Source organism: Gymnogyps californianus, chromosome 9 (assembly GCF_018139145.2).
Source record: "Gymnogyps californianus isolate 813 chromosome 9, ASM1813914v2, whole genome shotgun sequence".
NCBI lineage: Eukaryota > Metazoa > Chordata > Aves > Accipitriformes > Cathartidae > Gymnogyps > Gymnogyps californianus.
Genome location: NC_059479.1, coordinates 9,024,252 through 9,045,716, shown reverse-complemented (window position 1 = coordinate 9,045,716; position 21,465 = coordinate 9,024,252). Strand labels below are relative to the sequence as shown.

The window sequence follows — 21,465 nt, the reverse complement described above, 5'->3', positions numbered from 1 at the left end:
GGCGGGGGCGTGGCCTGGCGGGGTAGGCGGGTTCGAGTCCGGCGGCGGCCGCGAAGAGCCTCGACGTGTTCTGAACCGGGTCAGTCCCGGGCCGGAGGCAGCGTGAGCGGTGAAAAGGCTTTGCAGCCCTGTTCAGGGTTAGGTTCTCTCCCTTCGACTGACATCACGCAGCCTTTTCCAGTGGTTTTCCCAGCTTTGTTTTGCTGCTGAAGAACGTACTGCGTTTTTAATGAGTAACGAGAATGCGAGCCTCTGCGCCGTTTTCAGAAATCTGGCATAAAAGTTCATTATGAGACATGTGATTCTAGTTCTTGGCTGTATTTAGGTTTTGGACTGACCTTTACAACTCCATTCCAAGTGATCAAAGTGTCTAAGTTTGTGCTTACTGATTTTTATTTTCTAATATTTTTCTATAATAACAATTGCAACATACACGTTTGTCTCTTACATGCAGGGGGTCTTCAGGGTCTTTACCAGCACCAAATTTAAAAGGGTTTTCATTTTCTCCTGGGAAACAGCAATTCTTTTTCCAGAGCGCTAGGTACAGAAACAGTTAAGATAGAAAAGTTAGGATTTTTCATCATTTCAAGTTTCTTAAGTGGGAACATGGCTACATGAATTATTCTTTTACTTCAAAACGATTGAAGGGAGATGTTCCTAGATAACTGAGTAGAACTATTGCTTATATAGCTGGCTATTTATTATGGAACCTCCTTGCATTTTTTGTTAATCAAGACTGACTCAAGTGTATTCCATTTTTCTACCTTCAGAGACAGTGTGTATGTCTCATCAACTGTTTTTGTTGACGCTCACATTCCTCACATTATACTGACACCATTAACGAAGAACTTTGTGCCTATTAGGTACCTGAGAGGAGTTAACAGCCCCACAAGATTACATTTTAAATAATTTCAGGATTTTTCAGTATGTATTTATATTGAAAAACCTGGAGACAAAATTCCTTGTCTTGTATTACTGCAGAAGGAAAACAATTCACAGTCCCGTGCCAGTGCTTACACTATGATGTATCACAGCCAGTAATGACACCTTTCTGTGAGATGATACAGAATTGCCATCTCCTCCGAAGATAAACAAGGTAAATAACCTAAAACTGTCTTTTGCTTGATTTCTAATCATTATGATCAGTTACTGGAAAATTAAGATCTGTTGCTGCAAAAGGAAAAGGCTGTTAATCACCTCTCACTGCCACCATTCACTAAAAGCAACACCACACTTTTGAGCTTTAATACAGAACCTGCACCATTCTCCTTGTCTAGCACTTCAGCACAAGCACTTCATATGACAGCTGGAGAGTGCCCAAAAGGCAATTCAAGTGACAGTATCTAGCGAAACTCCTAGCCCTGAAGGGAAATCTACTCACCTGTATGCTGGCTCTGCTAATACAAAAGCCACTTGCAAAATCTGACTACATCACCAAACTATGTGGATTTTACTATTTATTATTATTGTGGAGTTATTATATTATGTCCTTGCCACTACGGACAGCAAAAAGCTCCAAATGCTGTACCAGGATACCGTTAAAGTCAACGATATCCAAAATGTGGCTGAGAGCTCAAAAACATCTGCTCCATGTACTCAAAGTTTTCAGTGCCAGGAACCGACACATCAACCTACTGCCCACCCAGGGTTTACTATAGTCAAGAGAACCTTAATGGGACCATATATACAAGAGAAAGTGAAGACTGTCAGGGTGACCCTCAAAGGCCCGAGGAGGGTAGTGAGGCAGAGAAAAGGGGATGGGGCTGTGGGAGAGTTGTGCTATGGAATAGAATGAGGTGAAAGATGGAAATGAGGAAACGACAGAGAGCTGAGTTGGAGAAACAGCGCAAATGACCATGGCAACAGGGATTAAGAAAGGAGAGAATATGTTAAACAGAGCCTTGGGAGCATACAGGTGAAGGATGGAGATTCAAAGCGGGGAAACAGAGACTGGGAGAATGAGATAGGTGGGTACAGTGATACATAGGGACTGGTGGGCATAAAGTTATGGTGTGGGTGATGATGTGGGAGATATTTAATAGTATCAGGGAAATATCCCCATGGGTGAAATAAACACAGCCACTCAAAGCTACAAAATGCCATCAGCCTTAGATAAATTAATAAGCATGTGACCTGTCAAAAAAATGTTTTAGCTATCTATTATCTGGTTATTTTTGTTCTTAAAGACTGCCTGAAAATCTCACCTGGAATATAAGCTGATGAAGAGATGTCTGGGCCTGCAAAGAACCATCAACTGTATTTCTGAGAAGTGACAATGGTTAGGTATTAACTCAGATGCTTAGTTTTCAATATTTAAAGGTGAGCATTGTAGCACTTAGCAAGAGAGTACTAATGAACATACTTTAGACACCTAAAATATTTACATCTGAGTTGTAAACATCTAGCTACAGTTAGATAAAATGATTTAACTACAGTTAGATGGATGGGTACACAGCGACAGGTGAGTATTGACATTGACACATAAGACAGTAAGTGCATGGGGGCAAAATTGCTCTCTACACAAATGTTTAGACTGGGCTTGACAGACACTGCTACGGCATAGAAAAATAAGGGTACAGATGTCTTCTACAGCACTGAGTACCTGTGCCTCAGAGCCGAGCTCCACGCCTGTACCCTTAGCGGGGGGGCTCCGGGCCAGGCCGCCGGCCTGGGCTCTCCCACAGGCAGCAGCCGGGCCAGGCAACCCCGGGGAGGGGGCACGCGCCTTTTTGAGCTTTCTCACCGCCTGGAGCTGCGGCTGTACATCTCCAGGCACAAGGGAGCCCCGGCCCCTGACAGCACCCCGCCCCCGGCGGGCAGTCCCGCGGGCAGGCCGCGCCGGCCCCTCGGTCACCTCACCTCAGCGGCGGAGGCTGTGCCTTTCCATCCCACCTCATGTCTTCCCAATGACTTTTCGTTGTCCTCGCCTGAGGGGCTCGGCGGAAACAGCAGCACCGAGACCGCTCCCCTCCACACGCCCGGCTGGCCGCAAGCCCGGCGGCAAAGAGCCCCGCCGCTACCCTCACTCCCGACCGCCGCGGGAACGCTCTGCGCATGCGCCTCGCCGCCGCGGGCCCACCGACTTGGGCCCGCCGTGCGGGGGCTCTCTGTGGCGCATGCGCGCTGTGCGGCGGCGGCGGGCGCGGGGGGGTGTCCGGCCCGAGGCGCTCGCTCCCCTGCGGAGGCGGCGGCGGCGGCGGCAGCGGCGCGGGCAGCGGGGCCGCGCGCGGGGCGCTCGTCCGTCGGCGAGAGCGGGTGGGGGAAGGGGCCGCCCCCCGGGCTGCCCCCGGCATGGGGCGCTGCTGGGGCCGCCCCCCTCGCCGGGCCCGGCGCGCCCCCGGACTCTGCCTGCGGCGCCGCCCGCGGGGCCTGTAGGGGCGGCCGCGCCGCGGCTGGCCGGGGGCGGCGGCATGAGGAGCCGCTGCGGCCGCCGGCAGTGAATGGGCGTCGCGGCGGAGCGGGAGGAGCCGGAGGCGCCGCTGCCGCGATGGCCCAGGAGAAAATGGAGCTGGACCTGGAGCTGCCGCCGGGGAGCGCCGCGGCCCCGAGCGACGGCGGCGGCCTGAGGAGATCGAACAGCGCCCCCCTCATCCACGGGCTCAGGTGAGCGCGGCCCGGCCCGGCCGCCCGGCCCGCGGCGGCAGCGGCGGGCCCCGGAGCCCCGGCAGCAGCGGGGCCCGCCCCGGGTCAGGCTGCCGGGACGTGGGGGTTTGGCCGCCGCTGTGTCGGGAGCGGGGTCCGTGGCCGCCCTGGTTGTAGCCCCCGGGGCTGCTCCGTGTTTATCCAGGCCGGCCTGGGAGGTGCGCTCCTCACCGCCCGTCCTGCAGCGCAAAGCGATGGTGATGTTTTGGGGCGCCTTGGGCGTATGGGGAAGCGTGGGTTCCTGACCGGTGTCCCAAGCCGGGAGGGATTTAGGCAAGATATCCCTCTAAGTGCGGAGGGTTGCAAGGAAGCCTAGGTAGACGGGCTGTAGCTTTATTAAAACGCTTTGTGCGTTTTCGTCTAGGTCTGCTGTGTGTTGTGTAGCTGAGAAACATACAGTACACAGCGTCAAGGTTGCAGCCGTTATTATAGATAAAGTAGCGATCTCTGTGATTTCTGTAATGGTTCAAATTTGACCAAAAAAAAAAAAAATCACTGCGCTGTGTATGCTTACAGCAGTAAATGCTTTCAGAACAATCGGGTGAATTCGGTGAAGAAGATCATTTCATGGGACCTTGAAAGATACATAAGTTTTACTGTTAGTGTGAAACAATGTGTCAGTTGCCATGGAGTTTTTCTGGATGATACTAATTTTGTTAGTGTGTAATACGGGGAGAAACACAAGGAGTTGTGTAGACAGTTTTGCTTGGATATTGCTATCAGCCTGTGGCAGGGGGTTTTGCAAGGGAGGTTGGATGTTTGCCATGTGTTCCAGGTCTAGCTCTCTTCAGCTGACAGGGCAGAGACAGTGGCAGTCCCAGGCAAGGGCAAGGGAGAAAGCTCTCAGATATGCCTGGTCTCTTGTATAGTTTTGTGTTTGGGTAAGTTTGTAACTCAAAGTGCTATTTCTTGCCTACTCTGGGCTGTCGTGAAGTTGGGAGATGCCCCAATCCTGCTACGTAGTGTGGCTACTATCTAACTTCAAGGTGGTCCATGTGCTGCTACTAGTAGTATGTCTGCCATTTGGGAGAGCATATTGACAATAAACTTCATAAAACATAGTATAATACATATAGTATATATACCTATACTACTATATAGTATATATGTATAACAGTATAATACATAGTATAATACATGATAAGTACTTTCTGTTTTGTTTTCTTAAACTTCATGTTTCTGTCAGGTACTAGATATCAAGTGACGAACAAATCTCATAAATCTTATGAGATGCTTAACAGTACATTACAGTTCAAAGGAAATACTAATTTTTGCCTGTTCAGTCACGATTTAATGTTAAGTAAACATAATTGTGATTCTTTTACATAATCATAATGAAACAACTATCAGGTTACACTTCCATGCAGTATAGAAGTGTTGTGAATGGCAGTTGTTCCTCTGGGAGATTTCTGAGCAGGTAAACTGATTATGTAACTGAGATGAGAAGTTTTTATATTCTCAGCCTTTTATAAGTTGTCTTACAAACTGTGAGACCCTTGACTCTTTTTAAAAAAAAAAAAAAAAAAGCATCCCAGAACCATGCTGTAAACAAATTATTTAGTTCAGGGTTTGGGCAGGTAGAATGGTAAGCCTGAGCTCTTGCCTTGAAACTGTACATACACTATACATTAGGTGTTTATACAAATGAAACTGAAATGGCATTGAAATAATTTGAGGTGGTTGCAGTGGTTTGCCTGTTAGTTAGGTATTTTCCAGCAGAATACTGTTTTTGGAAGATTGCAGCTCTTGGCAAGAAACTTCAGTTTTTCCCAGAATGGGTTTGTTGGGTAAACCGAAACAAAAGCTCTTGCTCTTGAACAGCTTGCTTTTTCTATTCTGCCTCCTGTTTTGACTTCTTCATTAACAGATTTAGTAAGGAGCTTGGAGAATGAGTCACCGTAGAGCCAGAGAACGTTTTTAAGTGGAATATTTTGGATCACAGAAGTTACCTTTCACAGAACTTTTGATTCTTGTTTTCATGCCAATTAAAATTGATTTTTAATGGGAACTGTGAGAATTTTCTGTGAAAGCTAGGTCTGAGATCTGACCAGCTCTGGTGTTTTTTGCAAGGGAGATTAAATGTAAGGATATTGTAGGGTTTATTTTCTCTCCCTCTCTTCTCTTCTAGTTAGCCCTGAATATTGGACTCAGCCGATGGTAGTGTGTTACAGAATCATTCCAATCTGTTTTCTCCAGTCAAACCCTGGCGTTCAGGATGTACTGTTTGTGATGTGTTTGCATACCAACCAGTACACTTACACTAAAAAGAAGTTGTAGCTGTTGGCCTCAGCCAGTAAATCTCATCTCTAAACATCACATCATGGATCCCTTAAATTTCTCCTGTTCCACCTCCTATCAAATGGCAACTGTTTGATCTCTTGTAGGTGTAAACTGAGTGAAACTTCTTTGAAAACTGTAAATGATGTCTGGTCATTTGTACTTGACGTTTTAGAGAAAGAGTCAATGCATTCTTCTTGGCAAAAAGCACAGTTCTTATGCCAATTGCTATTGGCTTTTATTTCACAGTGTAAGCTTTCTTTATTTTTTATTTACAGCTAGATAAAAGCTATCTAAAACTTGCGTGTCTAACTGGGTATTTTAAACCGGAGGATTCTGATAGTGATGTGTCTTGAAAGTGCATTATGATTATCAGTCTTTAGAACAAGGTATTACTATTGGTCAGATTAGTTCTAAGAAATTGTATTTGTGTAGTGCTTTTGTTCATCCCAAGTTAGCAGCTGAAACAAAAAGGTACAACCCAGTGACTTCTTGTAATTTGGATCTAATTACAATTTTACATTTGGATCTGTTTGCCTGTGCAGTTGCTTGGTGATTTTTAGGCATGGGGATTGTAGGATTGTAGCTCAAAACTTTTATTCTAGTGACCATAAAACCTACTTGATTTCTGCAGTTGCATTCATTAAGTGCTGATCAATGGCTGTTGATAACACTAGTGATGACCAGTGAAATTTGCTTTAGGAATCAATAGAACTAAAGTTGCCTTGAGAAAGGAGCTCATTTTATATCAAATAACTGATCCTGTGTTATTTAAATGGATGCTTCCTGGTTAGAAGCGTGACTGTGGTCAAAAGTCTTAAGGCTTTAAAAACTGGTTTTACTGTATGTTTAATTTAATCTCTCCTGGAAAAAAGTTCAGAACTTATTAAATGTTCGTAGTGATAAGATTTATCAAGATACTGTATTTTTTTTGTTCTATGTTATCTATGGCATTGAAGCTGGTTTCAGTTACTGGTTATATGCCATTTACAAATTTGTTCTGTCGAATGACGTTTGAAGCAATATGCAAGCTGCAGCCATTCCAAACATAATAAATTCCCACAGAAATGATCAGCCTTAACAATTTTTCAGTTATTCTGAAGACTCAATATGGTTAATTAAAATCATTACTTGAAGTAGCTGGGACTTGGGGGAAAAGAAATTTCGTTTCCCCTCTGCCAACAAGCTAGAAGAGTTCTTACATCCCTGTCTCTCGAGTGCTTTGTCTTGAAATGATAGCTGTCATAGCATTTGAAACTGAGCTTATATTAAGAGGTACTTTTTGATAGGAAGGAAATGGCTTTTGCATTTGACAAGTGTTTCTTTTCACAGCGATAATTCACAGGTGTTCCAGGCTAACGTTTTGCGAACCCGCAGGAACAGTACCACAGTTATGAATCGTCATAGTCTGGTAAGAAAACTATTAGACCAACTGCATTAGGTCCAAAGCAGAAGTGTGCAAACAGGATTAAAGAAGAAAATGAGATTGTAGCCTGTGAAACTAATACCACATGTTTTCAGAAACAAGGCTCTAGACTATGACATTAATACACTGTAGCTATAGTGAAATGTTATTTATAGACCGTTTGGCCTTGGAGGGTACTTATATTTCATTGTGATCATAACTTTGTTTATAAAATGCAAGCAGATGTTCTAAGAGTAAGAAACGTAGTTAGCAAAGAAAACTAATTACGGAGATGTATTGTTCAGTAATCAATGTGTTAATCATTTCGGATGTTTAAAAAAAAGGGGGGGGCAGTGATGCTCTGATATTGTCTTTTATATAGTAATGACAGAATAGACTGTTGTAATCAACAACTGATATAACAAGATAGAACTGGCTGATAGAACATGAATCTTGAGACTTCCAGAATGAATGATTCCGTATCTCTTAGAGATGCTCATTTGCAATTTCAACTTTTGTCAGACTTCTGTTATTACAGCTCCCCAAATCTGAATTTTTAAAATATTAATCTAAACCCGTGGTGCTTCAACCCAGAGAAAATACTGCACATCTTGTGTTTTAATATCTTACAAATTATGGTAGAAGGCTGTGACTTTGACTGATTTAGAACACCTGCACAGGATCACATAGACAGCATGGTTTGCTTAAAGGGTTAGGGTACATGGGGTAGTTATTTCCTCTAACCGAAAGGACTTTTGGTCAGACTTTCATGTATAACCAGAAACGTAACTTTTCCCCTAAGACAGCCTTAAGAAACAGGTAGACACAGGATAACATCCAGCTGCATTCAGTTGATTATTAATGTTTTGGAAAAATTAAGCTATGTTGGGGTGGGAGGGGAGCAGTATCAATTTTCTTTGAAATATGGGAAACAAAGTCCCTGTAATGCTAATAGCAGTTATACTGTTTTTCTTAGTTACCATTTGAAGATGCTTTAGAAAGAATTTGTTAGCCCAATGTTAATGGTTGAAGAATACTGCTCTCCTGTTTTCTTGACTGATGCCCCTTAGCTAAAATACTGTTTTGAAATCAAGATAGACAACTACTTCAGCAAAGGTTTGCATCTGTAACAGAACTGGGATACTTATGTAAAAGTCTAGGAAGATTGGTGGAAAAGCCTTTCTCCTGCTAGGATATAAAACCTGATAGAACATATCCCAGTAAACATTTCTTTAAACAACAGTCTCTTTCTTCATATATGTTTTTAGGGTGGCAACTTAGGGTAAATTTGTTTACGCTTGTGGTCAGATGAAAGGAGAAACAAACAAAGGTGAAAGCTCAGCTTATTGTGTTTACTTCTTGAAGATCCTCAATCATTGGGCAAAAAAGATGCTAATTTAGGGTGCATTGCCCAGAACTTGCTGGTAAGCAGGAGCTAGTTCACTGATGGGCTAGCTCTTCTGGCTGCCCCTAACAGATGTTGCAGTCTTCTGGACTGAACCCGTGTTCCCATCTTTATGGGATGATGTTCTTAACCCTTCACCTCACTTTAAGGTTATTAAAAAGCATCCTGAAAGTTAACTTTCTTCTTCACTCCTGGCTGACCAGGTGCTGACAAAATACAGTTGAAATTTTACTTATGCTAAAAATCAAGTGCCCATTGACTGCTAGATCAGTGCCTTGTCCACTTTGAAATACTTCTTTGAATTATGGTCTGGTTTATGGTTCTGTTGAAGATGGCAGGGAGGATGGAATTGGAAAGGAGCTTAGAGATTATCTCATCCTTCTGTGGTCTTAAACCAGGATCATCCATAGATAAATGATTTTGTGAAAATAATTAAACTTTCAGCATTAAGGACCCTAAGCAACCTCACGTGGTATTCTTGCTATAGCAAAGAATTAAGTGTAATTTTATGATGTTAGAGATATTCTAAGGAGCTAGGTAACATCTACTTTGTTTTGGTCAATTAAATTTTACAATAAGTAGGTGATAAAGTGTACTTCAAAAACCACTTTTTTGTATTTAGGAGAACTAATCAAGTTTTATTGCAGTGTCAGCTCTAATAAAGAGGGTGAAAAGATTCAGTAAGTGACTGAAACGTTGTTAATTTACTATTATAAATACAGCTAAAATTTTATGTTTTGTTAAACTTTGTGGGGAAAAAATTGATTAGTATTTGTCTAATCTGTGTTGTGGTCACTGTCATGGGAACAATGGGAGTTGCTAAAAATGCTCTGATAACTGAAGGTCACACTCCATCTAGCTCCATCTTCAGGGCTGTTGTGGTTGTCCCAGTTGCTCAGCTGAATTCTAAAATCTTTTCTTTTTTTGAGTAGCTTCTCCAAGTCTCAGACTCCAGCTCTTTTATAATGATGACTACAGGGGCAGCTATGCCATTTTGGCTGGCTCTTAATCTGCAGTTTTCTGACACTATATGTAATTGACAAGGAAGGGTCAACTAGGCTCAGTATCCGCTGTTTATTTCCTTCCAGAAGATATCAGTGGCATCTACTGAGTAAATGTTTTGGTGTTTTTTGTTTTGTTTGCGTGGTTGGGGGTTTTGTTTTGTTGTTTCAGCAAAGCATTTTAGTCTGTGGTTAGATGTTTAGGTACTATTTCAGCAAAAGTTGATTTTTAATTTTTTCTTTCTTTTTTAAAGCCAGCTGAGTTCCCTGTTACGGTTCACTGTGTGGCCCCACAAAGGCTTGTGCTGGCAGAAGGCAGGGGGCACTGCAGGGACGGCAATGGAAGGGCAGAGGCCCAGGGGCAGGCGACTGCTTGCTTTGGCTGTGCTGCCTGCTAGACTAGCACTTCTGAAACTTCACCTTCAGTGAAAAAGATTATCTAACATACTGGGGAAGGGGAAGGTGTTTCTCCTCCATGTGATAGTCTAATAGTTTGTAATGTTTCTTATTAAGCTTTGTGCTCTCTTAAAACATTGGGGATTCGAGTAGCATAATTTTAACAAATGGGTTCCGTCTGCTTTAGCAAGTATCCTTTAAAAGTGACCGAGGCTTCTTTTCACAAGAATTAAATCAAAGGACTACGAACAGGGAAAAAGTGAGTTTTAAGCATTGACAAAGCAAGGATCATGACTTGTTGGAGACGAGATGTAGGATCCTCAGAGTTAGTGGGTTTAGTTAGTGCGTTAGATCCTGCAGAGGAACACTTAACTGTCGTTTATGTAATTTTTATTTTACCCTGCGAGCCACTGGTTTCGTATATATTCTGTTAATGTCAAACATTAAAGTATGTGGATCACAGTCATAAAATTAGAATATGAGTGGAACAAATGCGTTTCTACTGTGGAGTGACAGAGTGAATAGGCAGGAATATACTATTGTCCAAATCCTTTTCTCTGTGTGAGAATCAGCGTCCGCATTGGCTGGTACAGCTTGGAGGAATTTTTATTAGGTGCACAGGATTTCTGGGAGCCTGGTATAATAGTAAAGCTGACCTAAACTGGACTTAAGAAGTAGCAAATCAAGACATTATAGCCGTTAGACTTTAGTAGTATATATTATGATGACTAAATTTTGCCACAAACGTTAGACATCCTCTGTATGAGTCTGATAGGCTAATATCTTTTGTGAGAAGAAGGGCGTGATGTCTTGATGTTTGGTTTTTTAGAGGGAGGATTCTGGATATATGAAGCATTAATAGTCTGTGATAACTTACCATAACCTTTTGTGTAAGGCAGCAAAATCTTTGCATTCTCCATGGCACTGATTAGAAGATGGTGCCATAAATGGTTAACTGAATGTTTGTTAGTTCTCCAACTTTAGCATACTGAAGAGCTCTAGTAATGTTTTCTGAAGCGGATGAAGCCTCATACTGCATAAAGTATATAAACACTTAGTAATAATACAAACCTTAATTGTTGAACACATCCATTTTAAAAAGACACCTTCTTTTTTGGAGGGCTTGTGAGCTTACAGAGAAGTTAAACCTCTATTCAAAGCTTTAGCTTTGAATTTTTGATCCTTGAATGGGTTATGACAAAAGTCAACTGAGGGTCAAACATTTGAGGGATGGTAAATACATGAAAGGAAATTATATTTTGAGAAAATAATCACTTTTAATTACTTGATTTTGAGTATGCAGTTTTAGATCATAGTATTCCAGTGAGATCTTGATGCAAAACTGACAAAATTAACAGAAGACCATTTTTAGTGACATCCTCTCCGATTTCACCCGAATTGGTGAACCTCTTGAGAAACCATAAGGAAGGTATTTAACTCTTTGTTAGCCTTCTAATAGCTGATTTTTTTTTTCACCTGCCAAAATACTTGTTTATAGGCAAGCAACAATCCAGAAACCTTTTTGCACAATGTGTTGTTTTGGCTTTGTATTTTTAAAGGATCTAATGGGGAGCCTTCTGGATCACTTAAATGAAAATATTCTGGATCACTTAAATGAAAATATTTATGCAGCCATATATATTAAGGGTGGCAGTGTGCTAGTTAAAAGCAGCTTCATTCTGTAGAGAAGGCTGTGAGTTCTAGTTGCCTGGAAGTGAAGTGAAAGCCATGCTAATATCAATTAGCATCTGTGAGCATACAAAGCAGTATAATATGGAAATACACATTATCATGTTCTTGCAAGTAATTAATGTAGTTTATATATACTGAGAATGTTATAAATGGTTTGGGTTTTTTAAAGTACTTTTTTTTTTTTTTAGTTTGGGATAGCACTATAGAGTGATTACTAACATTCCTGCATCTTTCCCTTCCTTCTCCTGTAGTTTCTAAGTGTGTTTCAATTGTATGTGGCTTTGTTTTGCAGTTTGTGCCATCATCTCCTATCCGTATTCCTAGCAGCCGTCTTCATCAAATCAAACAGGTAAGCATAGATTCTAAATTTTTTTAAATTTTAAAATTTTTATAGGTGGTTGGGTTTTTTGCAGTTAATGTGTAATGTCCTTCAAATGGCTATAGATTTTACTTTGAAACTGTAGTACAGACTCTCCTGCAGTCTATTGCTTCAAGGTGTTTTCAAAAGTAAAGGCTGTCTCTTGTCTGCAGAGTTCTAAATTTCATAAAGTAGAAGGCATCTTATAGTGAGAAGATGATTTGAGCAGAGAGAGAAATCTGCAAATGGATATTTTTATAAAGGAAACCTTTAATGTAAACCCTTAGGGTAAAGTTTCACCAAGTTTTTGGCAGCAGTGCCAGGATAAATATTCAGGGCCAATAACAAAGTGTTCCTTAACTTGTGTTGGCACAAGACTTTTGTGCAGCCAGAAAATGAACTGGATAAGGAAGCACTCTGGCTAAAAAATAGTTTTGACTCTTCTGGCTAGGCTATTTTTCATCTGTATAATTTTCTTATCCAGATCACTGTACTTGTGCTGTCACAGCATGAGCGGAGGGGGAAGGGCACCAGAGCAAACACTTAGGAAGGGGGGGGGGGTGGCAAATATCTGAGTAGGTTTAAATAGCACTGCTACCAGACAACAGACCGCAGTCTAAAGACTCAAGTTTTAAAATCAACAAGCTCAAACTCTTGTGGCTCCGCCATTTTAAATGTTGACTTTTTGACAGTAGAATGTTTATAAAATTGGCTTGAAAAGGCTTGATTTTTTTTTTATATATAATTTTTTTAGCTTGCTAGTTTTCAATGGATAGGCTTGATTTTTACACGGTGAAAAGTAAGAAAACAATTTAATGCTTCAGACAGCATTTTCAGGGTATGATGTCTGGAGTGATGGGAGGCACTTCTGCTTCCCACCTCAGATATTTCAGGTGCATGCATAGTAATCCTGAAGAAAATAACTGCTTGCTTTCATTATGTAAATAATTTACTGGCTTAAAGAGACCCTGAAGCATTCAAGTCAGTTGTAGATCTGTTTTTATCAATATAAAAAAAGCTTAGGATTAATATGTAAATGTGATGAGAGCAAGGGGATGAACTACTGTGGCTCTGTTGCTATATTACATGAAGTAACGTTTGATGATTCTTTTTTTTTTTTTAAAATACCTCTGTATTCATAATTGTTCCATACATTTATTAAAGTGAACAATGACATTTCCTAATTTGTGTTTGATCATTAAATTCACAAGTTGAAATTCCATGTCCTGTATACTTACTGGCACAGATGGGAACCTGTGTGATTTATTTCTGATCTCTTTCAAATCTTAGCAAATAATCACACCGTTGAACTATGTTAGTAAGACTCTTTCTGCATATGATGAAGATTGTGAAGATATTTAGTTGAACTTTTATTCTTGAACTGGACTGAATTAGGGAATCTACTCATTCACTCAACAGACTGGATAGCATTCAGTGAGTTTTAAGGAATGGTGTCTACCTAAAAGGAGATTCAGTCAAGTTTGTACTTCAACTAAACGTTAACACCAAGTTAAATTTTGCATCTTTGATCCATTTTAGTAATATTTTATGGATGTTTTAGAAAAAAAACCACTAAATCCCAAATTCATTGTGTACAGTGCACTGTATTGCAAATGAAATGCTGACAAGTGTCTAGTTAGTTACTAATCCATAGAATAAGGTAAGAATCCAGCTGTGCTTTTGAGGATTAAAGATACTCTAGCATGTGCAGAATATCATTGTTCAGCTTTGTAACTACCTCTTCGAAAGTAATGAAAATAAAAAAGCTGCTTGAGAAACAACCAACTCCCATAAGCACTTCTTATGTGATGGTGTGTCTTGCTACATCTCTTTCCCATCCTCTCCCCCTCACTCCTTTTCAGGTAGTGAGAGCTTAAGGTTATTGTTGCTTAATGAGTTGAATTAAATTTTCCACATACCAAAGTGAAATGAAATGAGCTTTTCTGGTTTGCTGTAGCAAAGCTTTTTTTTTTTTTTTGGTCTTATTTTTTCATCTGCTAATCTTTTAGGAAGAAGGAATGAATTTGATGAACAGAGAAACAGTACGTGAAAGGTAAGCATTAAGGCAAACTAGAATACTTAATGCAGTCTTCTGTGGGCTCGGGACAATACATTTCTTTTCTTCTTTATAGAGAAGTGCAAGTAGCAATGCAGATGAGCCACTCATGGGAGGAGAGCTTGAGCCTGGTAATGCATTCATGCTTTAATTTGTGTTTCTGTTATCAGTATCAGGACACTAGAGACTCTCTCATGTCAACATTTTCTTTTATAGTTTGACCTACAATTAAGGTGTTAGTATATCACTGCTTTTGATCAGCAATTTTTCACACTAACAAGGCATAGAATTATCAGTTGTTCGAGGATACATGTGGGTTCCTTGGGCTAGTACGTCAAAAGAAAATTGCATGGATGTCTGCCTGTTCAAATTTTCTTCCATGTTCTGATACTCACCAAGTAATGTTTAAGGCTTTTTTTGTTGCTGTTGTTGAGCGTAAGCTCATAAATGGGTACCTAAAAATTATTAATATGATGGCGGATAACTTTGGAATCTTACTCAATTCCACACCAATCAGTCCTTTTCATGTTAAGGTACTTGCTCATAAGATTAATTATATGTACTATTTACAGAGCGACAATGATTTTGAAAAATCATCATCACCAAAGCAAGTAGACTTTGTCCCAGTTTCTCCAGCTCCTTCACCTACCAGAGGAATAGGGAAGGTGAGCAAAATGTGGTAATAATGGTTTTATCTTCAGTAGTGCTAAATAAATTCAACCAAATTAGTAGCAAAAGATTAAGCCACCTGCTCCTTTCTACCCCAGCTGCAAACAAGAAACTAGAGAGTAAAGAAAAAAAACTCTAAAACCCCAAACCAGAAAATACCAGCTAGCAGTTGCACATCTTGTGGATGTGCATTTCTGTGGAGTGTTCAACTGTTAATCTGTGGCTAATAAACCTTATTCTTTATTTGCCTTCCTCTTGGAATAAGAGGAAGGGGCGTACATTCTTATTTTATGAACTGTAGTCTGTTTAACTGGATTATGGTCAAATAAATCCTTGTCAACTTGCATGTATTCTGCATGAAAATGGAATCTGTCCAATTTTTTAAAATTTTTTTTCTCAGTAACAAAAAGTGGTATCTCAGTATACCCAGCCATATTGACTGGTTGCTTAAATTGATAGTGGGTTGCTTATTTACCTGTGATAAAGATCAGTTGTTACCATATGGATGTGATACAGTGTTTATACATAAATAACGCAAACTGTTTTACTCTCAGCAATGTTTCTCACCATCTTTGCAAAGTTTGGTGAGTAGCAGTGGATTACCTCCAAGTCCTAGCCCGAGTCCAACAAGGCGATTTTCAAGGTAAGTACCAGATCATATCAATAATAGAAAATTGGCATAGCTTGTTCACAGTAGGCTTTTGAAATACCAGAATTTGTTATATAGATAATTGATTTCTGATCACAAATACAACTTTATATATTCATGTAAACTTTAGGTTTTACAGTGCTCTAAAATATTTGTTAAAATCTTTGTCTCGTAACATGGGGAAAGTAGGCTGCATTGTGGCATCTGTCTTCTCGGTGTAGTCTCTATATTGCCCTTAATCACATCTCAAGTAATTGAATTGAATTCTAAGGGGAGAAAAACCCAAACAAACAGATTTAGGGTTTGTTACTGATTCTGGTTTTAGCTGCATTGGATGTTGGTTCGAGTGATGTGGACATACAGTTAAATTTTATTAGGCCCTAGCAGTTCAGCAAGGTACTGCCTGTCAACTGAGATCTAGTCAGTGCCTAGATGTGAGCTTTTAGACTGCCCCAGCTGTGAAATAATGTGATTTAAAGTTTTTCCGTTAAGGTCTGTCTTCAGGAAAACAAAAAGGACTTACTTTGGATAAGCTGTTCTAATGCTTCTTTTCTTAGTGTTTTCCACTTAGTAGTTTGTTATCTGAACATCTTTTGATTCTTTACATGTTTTCAGGCTTCCTTTATTAATGGTGATATCAGTATCGCATATGCCTTCTTTTAGCAGGAGAAGCCAGAGTCCAATTAACTGCATTCGACCAAGTGTTCTTGGGTCAATAAAAAGAAAAGGTACAGTATTTGGTTTTGGCTAATATGCTAATGTGTTAATTTTATGGTAAGTCATATAGCTTTCCTCATAATTCTGTTCAATTGGCTGATACTTCAAAGAGTGACTAGAAATAGACGGTATTACAGATGACCATTACAAATAAATGGAACTGTTTGTAGGGATAAAACAGACAAATAGATAAATTAGCTTTTACTATTCCGTAAAACTAATAGTTGTTCTGTTCTAATGCCTCTCCATTGCTGTAATCATATAGATCTGATAAGAAACTAATGTAACCTGCGTAACAAAACAAGAAATAGAACTATTGGTGTATTTCACAAATAGAAAATTTTGAAAGTCCTGGCTAACTGAAGCGCACAGGTGCTGCAGGTTTAAAATCACCCTTCAAAACCAAAAACTGATGCAGAGACCTGGCAGGCACCTTACAGCTTTATTGGAAAATGTTTCTCTATCTTCCTACATTTTTCTTCAAGTTTAGCTCCTGGTTATTTTTTTGCATCTGTTTTTATATCTTCATGCTTCGCCTTTGTAACAGAACACTTCTGGCTTTGAGACAGCTTTTAAAATACTTTTATCTGAGTTCTGTCATAGCCTATTTAAGCATATATCTATCCTCTCTTCTTCTAGTGTACTTGGAAATCAAAGCCAATATATAAGCTTAGTAATAATCCTGGACCTTGTTTTTATTGATTGCAAGAGGAAAACAAGCTTTCCTTATTCTCAGCTTCTCTGCTTTGGTGGAGCTACTCAGTGAACTGGTTGCTGAATAAACTGAACCAAAAAGATTATTCTTCGCTACTGAAGAATAAATATCTGGTGTCTAAACCTCAGTTCATAACTCACTAAATTTCTCTGAAGCTTGGACTAAAATGTTTCCAAGAAATTTCAAAATTTCTTTAAAATTCTAATTCATTTAAAATGTCTTTAAAATTTCAGCGTCAAACTTCTATGTTTTACATATAAAATAACAATCTATTGTAACAAGTTTGAACCTCTATTCTGTTTGCTCTGTAGAAGTACATTGAAAGTAGATTTTAGTTTAAATGAGTAGTAATTTTTATCACTCCTTCTCTCTCATCAAAGGTGTAACAGAGATAGAAGATCATCCAAAAAGATTATTCCAAGGATCCACCAACATGCTTACCCCTGAAGTTTCACATCAGGCGGACCTTGGGGGATGGTAAATGCTGTGCTATTTATTGTATCGATTTCATCAGAAGCACTACAAGTCTTTTTTCATCTAGCAATGATCATGCTTGAAGTTGGGGGGTTTTATTATTATTAATGCAGACATCCCATAATTTTGAAGCACTGAAGTTATCACAATAAACAGACGGTAATATTCACTACAGTTTTACAATTTCTAGGACTGACTGTTCACATGCTTCACGTATATGGGAGTTGAGCATGTTTAGGAAAAGATACCTCATGGCTGGCAATTTTTGGACTCTAGTTTCAAGTTGCAATCAAATATGAATGCTAATGCTTGTGGGCAGATTGGGGGGTTTTTGTCTTTTTTTTTTTTTTTTTTTTTTTCCCCTTGCTCTTAGTCATACAGGAAAATTAGTCTCTGACCCTCCCTGCTGGGAGGAGATAAAAAGTACTACGTAAAAAATCATAACAACTTGAAATAGCAAGGGATTTTGATTTAGTATTTTAGTCAAGAGGTTAATAATACGTAGGGTGTGCCCACACAACTGTCAAGACAGGATTGTTCACAGTACGTTTGTCCTTTTTGCCTCTCAGCCAATGTACATAGCTGTGCACAAGCTTTGAGCCCATTGCAGTGGCAATAATAAAATAAATGTTTTAAAGGTACTTTAAAAACATACCCTTTTGCACACCCTATTCATAGTAGACATAGCAGTGCAGGTTTAGTTGCCGCATCTTGGTTTAGGAGACTTAAAAATTACCTTTTTAAAAACACTTTGATGCTATCACTGATGGTAGATCACCTATAGTTATAATTTTGTGTCCTGTGAAATATGTAGCGAATGGTACAACTGAAGTATGTACAGTTTATCATTGGCTCTCCTGACAAGAGAGGCCTCTGGATATATGCTAGCCCAGGACCCCTGACAAAAGAGGCCTCTGGATATATGCTAGCCCAGGACCTTGTAGGAGATGGGGTAAAGCTGGCAATGAATTGCTCAGCCCGATGCTTCTAATCGGTACCTCATTTCTGGGTGAGCTGAAGGAGGGAATTGCCAGAATGTTATCTGTCTGTTTGGAAGTGACTGCAAGGTGCGTAGTTGCAGATTTATTTCAAATCGTAAGGCTTACTGTTCCTTCAAAGATGTACATTTGTTTTTAAAATGGCTTTATAATGAATGGAAGCTAGTATTTGAAACTTATCAGAAAGAGTACCTCATTTGTCATATCCTGATGTTACTCTGTTTTCAGTCTGTCGTCACATGCTCTTGATGACAACAGAAGCAGCGCAGGCTCTTCCTGTGACTCACCAGCTGAAGTCGGCACCAACACAGACTCTCCAGTCTCACTTTCTGACTCCAGATCTCCTTTTTTACCAGTAGATCTTACAGCTAAGTTACCTATTAATTGAGAAGCAGAAGTCTGCTAATGGACACCAAGAAACAGGCTGGATATCAATAAGACTTTCTGTTGTGTGTAACTGATTCTGTTCCTCATAGGAACTTCCAGAAATGTCATTATTTCTAGAAAACTTCCAGAATAGTTCCTTGAGGAGGAATTCACGTTTCTAGTGATTTGTATGACATTTACTAAAATACAGTAAGCATTTGAATTGCAAACATATTTGATGCTAACATCAGTAAGCAAGCTGTGGATTTACAACGGATATTGTCTTGTTGGCATAAGTAACAAATACTGTATGTACATTCCGCTTGTGGAAGACTTTGCTTTCCATCAGCCAACAGGCAGTGTCCTCACTAATGTAAAGTGGTGCTTATGTAGTAACAGATACCTTTCACATTTGTCCTCAGTCTGAAACCAATGAAGCAGCTTACTAATTTGTTTTTATTCCCCGAGTGCCAGATATTTATATTTTTTGTTGTTCATATGAAAATGGGAATATTAGGGGGGGAATTGATTCTTGTGTTCTATTATGATTGGCTGTTAATCAGTTCTGTGTTCTAATAGATGTCAAAAGAACAAGTTGGTGAATTGTCAACTTAAATTTATATGTTGGGTTTTACTCATGATCATGACTGCTGTTGTGACTAAATCCAAGTTAGGTGTGGAACATTCTTCTGGGGTTTTTGTATTGTGGTTTTGGTTTTTTTCTTCCCCGTTTAGATGATGTATTAGAGTGGTAGATGCTCTGTTAAAGGTCTTCTAATAGGGAAAAATAGTAATAATGTTTGGAACAAAACATTAAATCCTGAGGTTTTAGTATTTAGTACTTCAGAAGTGCATTATTTTAACAGACAGTATTCATCGTCATATATAACTTTTGGACAAATACAGTGAGGAATCTTGAATGCCTTTTTACAGGCTGAGGCGATCAAACATGTTTAATCTGTGTTTAATCTCCTGATGTCACTTCCTTAAACAATGGCATCGAGTTATTTCTGCTGCTGAAAACTTCAGATGCTGATTGGAAGCCTAGAATTTGGTAATCTGAGATGTTTCAGGATTCTTGTACTATATTTGAAAAGTCAGTGGGTTGAGGCATCCTGATCTCAACTCTGAAATTCCCCAAACAAGAGGAAAAATCTGCAAACCCCACCATAGACAGCTGTTTCAGATTTTCCAGTGGCAACCTCATTTTGGTTGTTGACTCCTGTTACGCAACTGAACTTCCCCAGCTGGGTCCCCATTTGTACATGTGTAGCCGTCTGTACTATGTGGTTTCATGCCTTCTCTCCAGAGAGGTTAATAATGAAGCAAAATGTTTTATTTTTAAACACTAAATCTTTGTAATGTGTAATAAAGTGAGAAAAGTATGGAAACTTCCTCAAGTAGGAGAAAAGCCCACTGTGAACTCTGCTGTGAAAGATCCACATGCATGAAGCTTTGATTGACAGCAGCCATCAAAATTAGAAATGGACAACTTGGGGTGCAAAGACCTGGTGACCTGAGGACCAATGACCAGTTTCCGTATGTCCTTACTGTAGAAAGAAAATAGAATGTATTTAATAGTTTTACTCGGTTCAAGTAAGAGGTGACATGGTTTACTTCTGATTTCATTCCTCTTAAATTATTGTAATAGTCAACTTACTGATTGCAGTTCCTTTTTAAATTCAGGCTGCCCTTCATCCCTGTGGCAGATGGACAAGCTTGTGTTTAATGTCTGTTTGCTCTCTGTCTCATGTGGCATAGTTTCTTTTTGCAGTTTCAGGTATGTGCCAAAGAGTTGCTGTGCGTTCACTCTTTTGCGGTGAGGGCGAGCCTTTTTTGTTTTTGTTTTTTTTTTTTTTTAAATCTTGCTTATTAAGAATGAACCTCCTGGTGTCTCTTTCAGTCTTTTTTAAAAGATGCATCAGCAGAGGGGTTTAATAGTTGCGTGTGGGTCAACTTGTCTCTTTTCTGTGGAATATTTATGCTATTTTTCAAATAAGTGCCAATAAATGGAAAAATAAATGTGTTTTGCTGTTTCTGCACTTTGTTAGAGAGGTAACCATATTCTTGTTTTCATCTGTGACTAAACGTTTTTCTTTTTAAATCAGAATGTCTATTGTAACCCACTTCCACCCAGTCTAGTTTACATTGAAGTTGGCCTTAGAATCTGCAGCAGACTTTTCTGTTTTCCTAGTGCAATGCTATCTTAAAGTTCTGTGACAACTCTAGGAAAACCGAAGAATAAACCCAAACATTTTCAAAAGACTTTGATAGCTAAACGTGTCCCTAGTTTATACCTAGAGGAAGTCGTGGTCAAATAGTTTGGAAGACAGAAGCTACAGCTGGCTGGTTGGACAGCACTGGGGCTCTTACCTCTTGGGAGGAAGCGGGGAGTCTTTGTGGTTTGCCTTAATAGGGCAACTCATGCTGGTGGAGGAGAGAGAAATAGTTACATATCTGCAGTTGTTCCTTTCCCTGCTTTTGCAAAACAGAAATCACTTTGAACTTGTGGAAAAGGCATCTCAATTTCTCGTCCGTCCATGCCATCAAGAAGCTGCAGGTTTGCACCTGGAGTCAGGAGACATCTATAGTTTTTTTTCCACTTAAATGAAATACTAAATTTTGGAACCAAATTATCCTGCAAA

At 39.8% G+C, this 21,465-nt stretch overlaps 1 protein-coding gene and 1 long non-coding RNA gene across 3 annotated transcripts; one reads left to right on the top strand and one right to left on the bottom strand.

The window, feature by feature from the left end:
• Positions 1–384: 384 nt before the first annotated feature.
• On the bottom strand, positions 385–2,989 carry LOC127019770 (uncharacterized). Its single transcript, XR_007766976.1, has 3 exons — positions 2,860–2,989; positions 2,205–2,262; positions 385–537 (listed from the first exon to the last, which is right to left on the bottom strand). It is a non-coding gene; the product is annotated as an uncharacterized LOC127019770 (long non-coding RNA).
• A 388-nt stretch (positions 2,990–3,377) lies between these two features.
• LOC127019515 (P2R1A-PPP2R2A-interacting phosphatase regulator 1) lies at positions 3,378–20,846 on the top strand. Of its 2 annotated transcripts, none has more exons than XM_050901584.1 (10): positions 3,378–3,603; positions 7,252–7,330; positions 12,111–12,167; positions 14,186–14,229; positions 14,309–14,363; positions 14,805–14,897; positions 15,456–15,544; positions 16,214–16,278; positions 17,363–17,459; positions 18,683–20,846. In XM_050901584.1, the coding sequence occupies exons 1-10, from the start codon at positions 3,488–3,490 to the stop codon at positions 18,840–18,842; spliced, it is 855 nt and encodes a 284-aa protein (XP_050757541.1). In that variant the 5' UTR covers positions 3,378–3,487; the 3' UTR covers positions 18,843–20,846. The 2 variants fall into 2 exon arrangements, with proteins under 2 accessions (XP_050757541.1, XP_050757540.1); XM_050901583.1 differs by having other exon boundaries at positions 3,424–3,603; positions 16,217–16,278.
• Positions 20,847–21,465: the final 619 nt, after the last annotated feature.